Source organism: Asparagus officinalis, chromosome 5 (assembly GCF_001876935.1).
Source record: "Asparagus officinalis chromosome 5, Aspof.V1, whole genome shotgun sequence".
NCBI lineage: Eukaryota > Viridiplantae > Streptophyta > Magnoliopsida > Asparagales > Asparagaceae > Asparagus > Asparagus officinalis.
The window spans coordinates 110,985,004-110,994,274 of record NC_033798.1 but is presented as its reverse complement, the minus strand read 5'-3'; the positions used below and the strand labels follow the sequence as shown (position 1 = coordinate 110,994,274).

General features: G+C 35.5%; 1 protein-coding gene across 5 annotated transcripts; it reads right to left on the bottom strand.

The window, feature by feature from the left end:
• On the bottom strand, window positions 329–8,763 carry LOC109840688. 5 transcript variants are annotated; one of them, XM_020409418.1, is made up of 5 exons: window positions 8,532–8,763; window positions 7,455–7,978; window positions 5,019–5,077; window positions 4,236–4,934; window positions 329–525 (listed from the first exon to the last, which is right to left on the bottom strand). In XM_020409418.1, the coding sequence occupies exons 2-4, from the start codon at window positions 7,798–7,800 to the stop codon at window positions 4,251–4,253; spliced, it is 1,089 nt and encodes a 362-aa protein (XP_020265007.1). In that variant the 5' UTR covers window positions 7,801–7,978; window positions 8,532–8,763; the 3' UTR covers window positions 329–525; window positions 4,236–4,250. The 5 variants fall into 5 exon arrangements, with proteins under 5 accessions (XP_020265007.1, XP_020265005.1, XP_020265003.1 ...); XM_020409416.1 differs by lacking the exon at window positions 329–525 and adding an exon at window positions 3,878–4,027; XM_020409414.1 differs by lacking the exon at window positions 329–525 and having other exon boundaries at window positions 4,081–4,934.

Here is a 9,271-nt window from a genome sequence, read left to right as displayed (position 1 = left end):
TAGAATAAATTATGATAACAATGTAATATTCAAAAAAGTTAAGGATAATACTGACCATAGAAAGATTTTCCCGAACTCGTGCTTTTAATGGGAGTATTTTTTTTTTTTTGATCGAAAAACAGGGGTAGAACCCCGTTCATTAAAATATCAAGAATCCAAAAATTGTTTAGTTACAAAAGTAAGACACGAACTGTGTCCAAAATGTTGGAAAATAGAAAATAAAAATTCTACTAGTAGTGATGTATAACTTTCTTCATCCAAAGATCCATGAAGATGAAGAGAGGGCTTTGCCGTCATTCACCGTTGACACAGATTTAAGGATGAACCAAAGCCAGCCATACATGTGCATAGTAGAATTTTAATTTTCTATAGTCAACATATGAAAGATAAAGAACAGTTATATACACAACAAAAACTATACAAAAGATGAATCAAAAGTCCTCCATCTTCAGACACTTGCTCGAGAGAGAGGAAAATCTTCAAATCTTGCAGAGAGTTTCTTTGCCGCAACACCTCTTTCATTATCTGACCAATCATATAAGCCATAAACCGACTGATCAATAATCTTCTTGTAAGAAAAAGTAGTTTTGTCAAAAATTGATTTATTCCTACTGATCAAAATGTTCCAGCAGATATATGAAAAAAAGCTGTGCCAGATGTAACCAGCTCTACCATGAAGCTTATTAACAGTTAATAGAAGATCTTCAAAAGATGATGGCCATGGGAAAGGGAGATAGTAATTCTTAAAATGTGACCAAACTTGTGCAGATAAAGAGCAGGAGAAAAATAAGTGATCCCTGTTTTCCTGATGAAAGCCACAAAAGATACATGTTGGATCGCCTGTCCATCCTTTTAACAAGAGATTATCCTTTGTGTGAAGTTTGTTATTGCATAATAGCCAGATAAAGAAATTGATTTTAGATGGGATTGAGTTCTTCCATATAACTTTAAAATGAGGTGATAAGGAGCCTCTCTGGATGAGGAACTGGTAGAAGGATTTCACTGTGAAAATACCAGATTTAGAAAGCAACCAAACAGGATTGTCAGGTTGGTGACAAATATGAAAATTTCTCAAAAAGTTCAAGAGATCAGTTTTTTCAGATTGAGAACAAAGAGAAATACATCTCCGCAAAAGAGGTCTCCAATGCCAAATAGAATCTGTCAGAAGAGCTTGACTGCAGGTAGAAACATTTGAAGAGAAAGCTAGATTATAAAGAGAAGGGTAGAGGCTTGCCAGAGTGTTTGAACCTGTCCACTTATCTTCCCAAAAGCGAATTTTATCACCTTCACCAAGAGTCCAAGAAATATTATGAAGAAATTCATCTTTAAGAGATATTATGGCATTCCAGAATGATGAAAATGATGTCGATGAATGAATCATTTGAAAGGATAAACCTCTGTTGCAATACAGTTGGCGAAGAAAACTTCCAGTATATGAATGTGGATCTAGGCATTTCCATAACCATTTTGAAAGCAGAGCATTGTTGAAAACACATATGTCCTTTACTCCTAGTCCACCCTCTAATTTGCTTAAACATACTTTTTTCCAGTTAACTAGGCAATTGAAACCACTAGCTCTCTCAGCTCCCTTCCATAAGAAACCCTTCCTAATTTTATCAATACTTTTGATGACCCAGTTTGGAAGTCTGTAGAACGACATGAAGTATAAAGGAATAGAAGTAAGCACTGAGTTTAGAAGGACTAATTTTCCTCCATATGATAAAGAATTCCTCTTCCAAGATGCAAGCTTCTTATGAAAATTGTCAAAGATAGGTTGCCAATCAGATTTCTTCAACTTTCCATATTTCAGAGGCATACCTAAATATTTAATAGGAAGAGAGTCTGCTTTGCAACCAAGGGAATTAGATAAGAGATGCTTCTTCATAACTATTTTTCCAAAATAAACAAGGGAAGATTTGGAATAATTTGTTGCCAATCCTGAGACATCCTCAAAAAAATAAAGAATCATTTTCAGGACAGAAATGTCCTTTGAAGAGCTCTTAACAAAAAGAAGAGTATCATCTGCAAATTATAGGATTCTTAACTGATTGAGAGGTGGCTTAATACCAAGATTTGATAAAATTCCATCTTCGACATTGTTATGAATCATCTTTTGTAAAACATCCACTGCTATATTGAAAAGCATTGGAGATAAAGGATCTCCTTGTTTAAGACCCCTCTTGCAAGAAAAGAATTTTGAAGGTAAACCATTAACTTTAATAGAACACTGAGAAGAAGATATAATATGATAAATCCATGTGCACCACTTAATTCCAAACCCTCTAGCTTTGAGTAAGCTAATTAGAAAATTCCAGTTGATAGAATTAAAAGCTTTGGTGAAATCAAGCTTTAAGCTTTAGCATGGCAACTTCACTTTTCCTTTTAGAACAAAAATGAATCATCTCATTAGCCATGACAATGGAATCTAGAGTTGATTTTCCTGACTGAAAGGCTGATTGAGTGTGAGAAACTAAATTAGGAAGAAGAGGAGCCAGTCTGTTAGCAATCACCTTAGAAAAAATTTTGAAAATGCAATTTATAAGACTGATTGGCCTGAAATCCTTCACTAGAACACTATCTCTGATTTTGGGAATGAGAGTGATGAAGACTTTATTCACCCTACATAAGCTAGAAGGATTTTGTTGGAGAAAAGTCATCAAATTTATCAAATCATACTTAATAACATCCCAAAAAGTCTGGTAAAAAGCCATAGAAAAACCATCAGGGCCTAGAGCTTTGTTGGCATTCATACCAAACACTGCTTTTTTGATTTCATCTTCTGAGAAGGTGTCTTCTAAGGAGGTAAGATTAACATCTTCATGAGGATATAACTGAGACCAGTTCATACTTATGGTAGAATTTGAATCTCTACCAAAAATTGATAAGAAGTATTCACAAAAAGCATTGGAGATATCTTTTTCATTTGACAGATCTTTTCCTTGATGATTAATGGAAGAAATGAAGTTTGCATTCCTATGGAAAGTAGCAGTTTTATGGAAAAAAGCTGTATTTGCATCACCCTCCTTCAACCATTGAATTCTCGATCTCTGATGCCAATAAGTTTCTTCTTCTAGAAGAATAGAAGAGAAGGAGGATTGAAGAGACTTCCTATCATGGAATTCTGAATCAGTTAAAGGCCTTTTTTCCTCCAACAGATCAAGAGAGTTGATTTTAGATAGAAGCTCATCTTTCCTAGAAGCAATAGAACCAAGACAATTTTTTTTCCACCATTTTATTCTTCTTTTGATAAGATTGAGTTTTGAAATGAAAACATCTACAGGACTTCCATGACACCTGAAAGAGTTCCAGCAACTAGTAATGAAAGGAATGAAATTTGGATTCTGCAGCCAACTTCTTTCGAATCTAAAAATAGGAGGTGCAGGATGAAGACCAGAACTATCTAGAACAATAGTCTTATTTGATAGTCTTATTTGTTTTGAGAGAACTTATATACCCTAAAATTTCAAAAACTTTCACTTAAATACCCTAAAGTGTTTAAAAATTAGCACTTAAACCCTAAAGTTTTTAAAACTTGCATTTAAATACTCTCAAGTTTGCATAACCAAGAGTGTTTAAGTCAAGTTTTAAAATTAAAGGATATTTAAGTGCATGTTTTTAAAACTTTAGGTATAAAAGTGCTAATGAGAGTATATAAGTGCAAGGTTTAAAAATTTTAGGATATTTAAGTGTTGCCAAAAACAAATGAGGGTGTATAAGTACAAAGCAGGGGAAAATATAGGGTATTAATTAAGCCATGCATATTTTAAGAATCCACGGCTTGACACAAATGTTATGCCCTCCTTTCACATAATAAGTGCAAAATGGACTAAAATGAGAATCCAAAGTTTGGAGCTCGAATATATAAGATTTTCCCGTGTATCAAAATCTTGCCAGTTCTATTGATAACTGTTCCGGTGAATAACAAGCCACCTTATTTGTAATTTCCCGAACTCAGGTAAACTTCAAGGTAAATCAAAGAGAATAATTGTTTGGAACAGTCATCAATGGATTATGCTCCCCTCGGTTACTGCAGGTGACAGTAACAATTAACGTGAAGCTGGAGTTATAAAACGTGACATATATATGTAAAGGGATTATGCTCCCCTTCCAATTAATCAATTATGAAGTAGGCCAATACTTAATAGTAAAACTGGAGTAAAGAAGATTAAGATACAAGTTAAACAAAGAATTTCAAATAGAAACAACCAATGTAGCAAAAAGGTCAGTTTCTTCACCTCATTCAACTCCTCCTACCGATATCTGACAAAGGATCCACTCTTTGATGAGTGTTTTATAGATCGAGACCCAAACGCTAAATGCTTTCTCAAGAATGACCAGCCTAAGGCATTCTTCACACTGATGCTAGCTCCCAATTTCAGATCTTTCATAACGAGCTTTCCATCACCATTGATATCAGCTACAGCTCCCCTCGAAATCTTATTCCTAGACTTAGAACAAGTTATTAATGCATTTCCTGAAGAGTTCTCTCCATGAAAGCAAGTAGGACAACTTGGATCGAATTTTGAAGCCTCAGGTGTCACAGTTTCCAAGCACTCGGCATGAAAGACATGCCCACAAACAAGAACAGCAGCCACGGTGATCTCATTTCCCTTCCATGTGGCCCTCTCTGTTACTAGCTTTGAGCACAAGCAGCAAGTCTGTAGATTGGAGGTAGATGAGGATAAGTGAGTACTTGCTCTGTTGTCGCTTTGATAAAGCTGAGAGAATGACTGCATGATCCAGCTATCAGATGCCAGAACCTGGCCTTCAGAGATTTGTGGAGAGAATCTGTGACCTGGAAAAGGGTGTGGTGATGATGGATTAGATGGTGGGGAGCAAAACCTAAGGTTTGGTACAGAAGCTGTATGGGCTGTAGAGGATTGTTTTGGTTCTGAAGCATTTGCAGGGCTCGAGGACTCTCTGATCTCTGATTCCTATACATTTTTAGAATTGGAGAGAATTGAAAATGAGCATGCGAAGTTGGAACAACAAAAGATTCTCAAAAGACTCCAACTCACCTCATGTGATGTATCCTTTGTTGGGGAAAGATCTGTTTTGTGCATAGCAATATTAGTACCTAAAAACAGAAATAGTATAAAGTAGGTGAATGAAAACTAAAAAGAGTAAAAACATAACTGCTCCCCTTAGTTACTGCAAAGTAAAAGAAACTTAACCTGCTCCATGAAATAAATAACTAAATAAAGGTTACAAAAGCAGATTTCTATTTTACTGAACCAAACTAATTATGCACATCAAATAATTAATCTTACGATTATATTTTTTGGCGTGAAGATCACACTTGTACTGAATATATACTGTACAGAAAAAGGAATGACATAAGGCATGCTAATGTATAAGTTAAGCGCATGAACTGAAACTCTTGACAACTAGTTTTCAGCAACGGGCATGATTGAATTCAACAGTAAGTTTTAACAAAAATTCTTGTACACCTGTTAACTAGAGGCTCACATGTGATAGATGATCTGGATAGGACAATTTGTATGATTCAGGTTAGGATGATTGATACAGGTTTCATCAAGTAGACGAGTAGTTGCCTATTTGTCTGCTTGTAGTGAGGTTTCATAATCACGTGACTAGTTTAAGCATTAGCCTATAGATAAGATGATAGAAGAACAGGCAGTGTTGTATTTTTCAATATGATTTTGAATCATCATCAACACTCCAACATTTCTCCTCACAGTACTCTATCCTTAAAATGTATCATGTTGTCTCTTTCTTAAGTCCATCTAGTTCACAAAAGTTTCCTGCTCACTCTAGTTCTTCTTTCCACTTTTATTCAAAGCTCCAATACCATCAAAATATTTTGCAAGATCAATCTCCCTATGGGTAAAACCTCGCAACCTTCGCATGTTGACTTGTCTAACCTTAAAACACTTCTTTCGTCATTGAGTCATTGATATGTGTCGAGTTCTCTCCTCCTGAAGTTCCACCTTGTCGTTCTTAGTTTCCCATCACTCTAGTTCTTCTCTTTCACTGGTTAATGTAAATTTCCAATACTTATTAACAAAGTTTGTAAGATCAAGCTCTTTCCAGATAAACTTAAAAAACTTTTTCATGTTAAAATATCAATCTCCTAGTAAGGAAAAAATATCTATTGTCCACTATCCACTTATCAAAGATATTTATCCTCCTAATAAAGAACATTGCTTTGATAAAGAAATTGAGGAAGAGTTTCATACTGATTAATACTGATACTGCCAAAACCTGCTCTCTGGCTAAACAATTGTAAGGTCACATAAAAACATTGTTGGTGAGAACAGCATGAAATCACTACTCTAGCCAAGGTTCAGCCTGCTAATTCTGCTCAGATTCACAAACAACAAACATTGAGAAAGAATCTCCCTAGTCAGATTCTTGGAACTCTATTTTCCTTAGCTGTGGGTAATTGTCAGTAGCGGTGGAAAAAACAAGCTACAACTACGAGGGAGATTCCCTCTCAATCAAAATACAAGACCTTAAATCCAATAGAATACACACCTGATTTCATAAAAAGTTAATGGTCAGCTTATGCTTAATAGGAAACATCTAAAACACAAGTGAATAAATTTTGCTCATTCCTAACATATAACCAAACCAAAGTTTGATATGTGTTACAAGTGTCACCAGGACACTGCATTTTACAAGATTTTATGGTGTCAATCCCTTGCACATGATACAAGCACTTGAATTGTGTCCTAGGGACATGGACAATTTCATGCAATTAAGAGAAATGAAAATTGTATAATTGTATCTAAAGAATGCAGAAAGGCATTTGAGGACTCTAGAAGGGATTCAAAGGAAAGAATAGAAAGAAATGTCATATTACACCCATGTTTTTCCAAACATGTGACTGCTTTCCTTAACTATGTCAATGTCATGTAGTGTATAAATAACTAATGCTAAATGGAGTTTGCTTCACCTCTAAGTATCAGTTAGCAATCTTTCACCACACATACCATTATATATTCATGTCACGTGTCTTACTATTTAGATGTTGAAGCATCGGACACCTTAAAACAGGACATTTGACACTTGTTTCCCATGCCCAAGTAACATTTCACATTATTACCATATGCATGCTATAAAAGCCGCACTAGGTTCAAGAAAGCTCCTACGTGGACAAGCAAGTCTATCTATTATCCACAACGATAACCTGGAATCAGTTATTCCACCATAGTTTCACCATAGATATAAATATAAAATTCATCCAAGAAAATGATTAAATATTGATCAATAAATTAATAATAAACATGGTGGACATGCAAAACACAACAAAGAATTAGAGAAAGCAAAACAGAAAAAGAACACGCAATTACAGGCCAACGTATAGTTCAAAAGATGAATATCAAACATTTCATGCATATACTTAGCGGAAGGACGCACTTCCTCAATAATGAAACGTACTAAAAAATTAATGGCATGAGATAGGTTGGATGTTGCGAAAATAACTTTACCTGCAAGACCAGTTTGAGAGTTCCCCTTTATGTTCAACTCATTAGGGAGCTTCTGCAACTTGGGCAACTGAAGAGTATTGGATGAACTGCTCCCATCTGAAAGACCTTCAATTTCTCCATCGCATGTACTAATAAATTCTGAGACAGCACTACCACCACTTTCATGAGAAAGCCAAGAAGGGTTGTCCACTATATCCTCTATATGTGTTCGGTTGTCACATCTGAAGCTCCATGAAGGTGAGCATCTACTACTTCTCCGCGAATAAAGCTCATGGGGGACTCTATCTTTCTTCCTCAAAACCATGGGCATATCATCCCTAACAGGCATGCAGCATTTTGCCCCCATGTTTACTTCTATAAGACAATTTGAAAGACAAGGGGGAAAACCCTTATGTTTTATTTGGGAATTTAACAGTATGTATAGCAGAATGCTGGCCCATTCAACTGATATAACGCTAGATCTCAACGCTAAATGCAGGTTCTGTATCTCCACAAGATCCTGTTAACATAAATGGGAAGTGTATCTGTCATAACAACATAAAGATGATTGTCACATAAATGGGTATAATGACCTTTTATCTGGACAGAAAAGTAATAATCATAAAACACACAATAGCACAGTGATCCATCACCACTAAGAAATGAGGCTCTTGACTGTGAAACTCTGAGGAATATTTCGAAAATCCAACAACAGCCACTAGACAAGAACATTTTCCATAAATACTCTTTAATCAATATCGAGATGCTGGGATTTGAACAAACAACAAATTAAAAAGCTTAAAATTAAGGAGAGAAATTACCAGAGCAATTTCCTTAAATCATCTAGCAACAAGAGATCAAGTCAGGACGAATTCACAAGATCATAGAAAGTTAAAGCTAACATTTTTCAGTTAATAATCTAGAGAATTAGACTGAGATCTCAATTCCAACATCATAACAAATTTCACTTTATTTTCCCAACAATAGGCGCTAAATTCCTCACAAAATCAATAAAATTGCAACCACATCACAAAATCAAACTAAGATCTCATTCTCCTAATTTTAATCTAGAATTTCGAAATCGGGGCTGAAAATTACCAAGCTATGACGGATTTAGAACGAGAAACTAGGGTTTCGGATCCGATCCCTTGGCGTTTGTTCATCTTCATCTACAGTTCACTTTATGAAGTGGAGAGCGAGAGAGAGCATTAAAAAAAAAGAAAAAGCAATGTCGCCATCAAAAAAAGAAAAAGAGAAATCTTGTTCTCAATTGAGAGGGTTTCAGAGAGAGAAGGAAGTGGGTGGGGCATTTGAAGGGTCACTCTCTCTCTCTCTCTTTCTCTCTCTCTACTTTTTCTTTTGTTTTTTGTTTTCTTTTGCTTTTGCTTTTGATTTTCTCTCCGTAGAAAATTGGCGGTCATCAGGTAAGCAGTCTGTTAGCGGGAAGTACGGATTCCGTTACATCACATCCCGTGGGCTCGACGACCGAAGCTCCACACTGACAAGGCTTGCCACGTCGGAAGCAGACAGAAGGTAATTTTGCCTATATACCCATTCAATTTATATTTTTGCGTACTACAGCTCGATGCTTTTGCATGATTTGCAGATATTCAAACGGACCCCCACTTCCGCACGAGTATACGAAGGAGGGATTTTTAGAGGAGTTTTAACCTAGTTAAACCATTTAATTAAAGTGAATTTTGTTTAATATTTATCTTTATCTTCTTTGAAGATAAAGATATCTCTTAATCCGTCGAAAGTGAATTATAAGCCTACTTTGATAGAGGGTTTATCTTAATCTTTTTGCAACCTCTTTGTTTGGCAAATTAACATGAATT

Coding starts and splice junctions, on each gene's coding strand:
- LOC109840688 (XM_020409418.1), bottom strand. CDS start 7,800: ATGGGGGCAAAATGCTGCATGCCTGTTAGGGATGATATGCCCATGGTT. Junction 5,078..7,454: donor CTCTCAAACTGGTCTTGCAG/GTAAAGTTATTT, acceptor TTCTGTTTTTAG/GTACTAATATTGCTATGCAC. Junction 4,935..5,018: donor CAAAGGATACATCACATGAG/GTGAGTTGGAGT, acceptor AAAAATGTATAG/GAATCAGAGATCAGAGAGTC.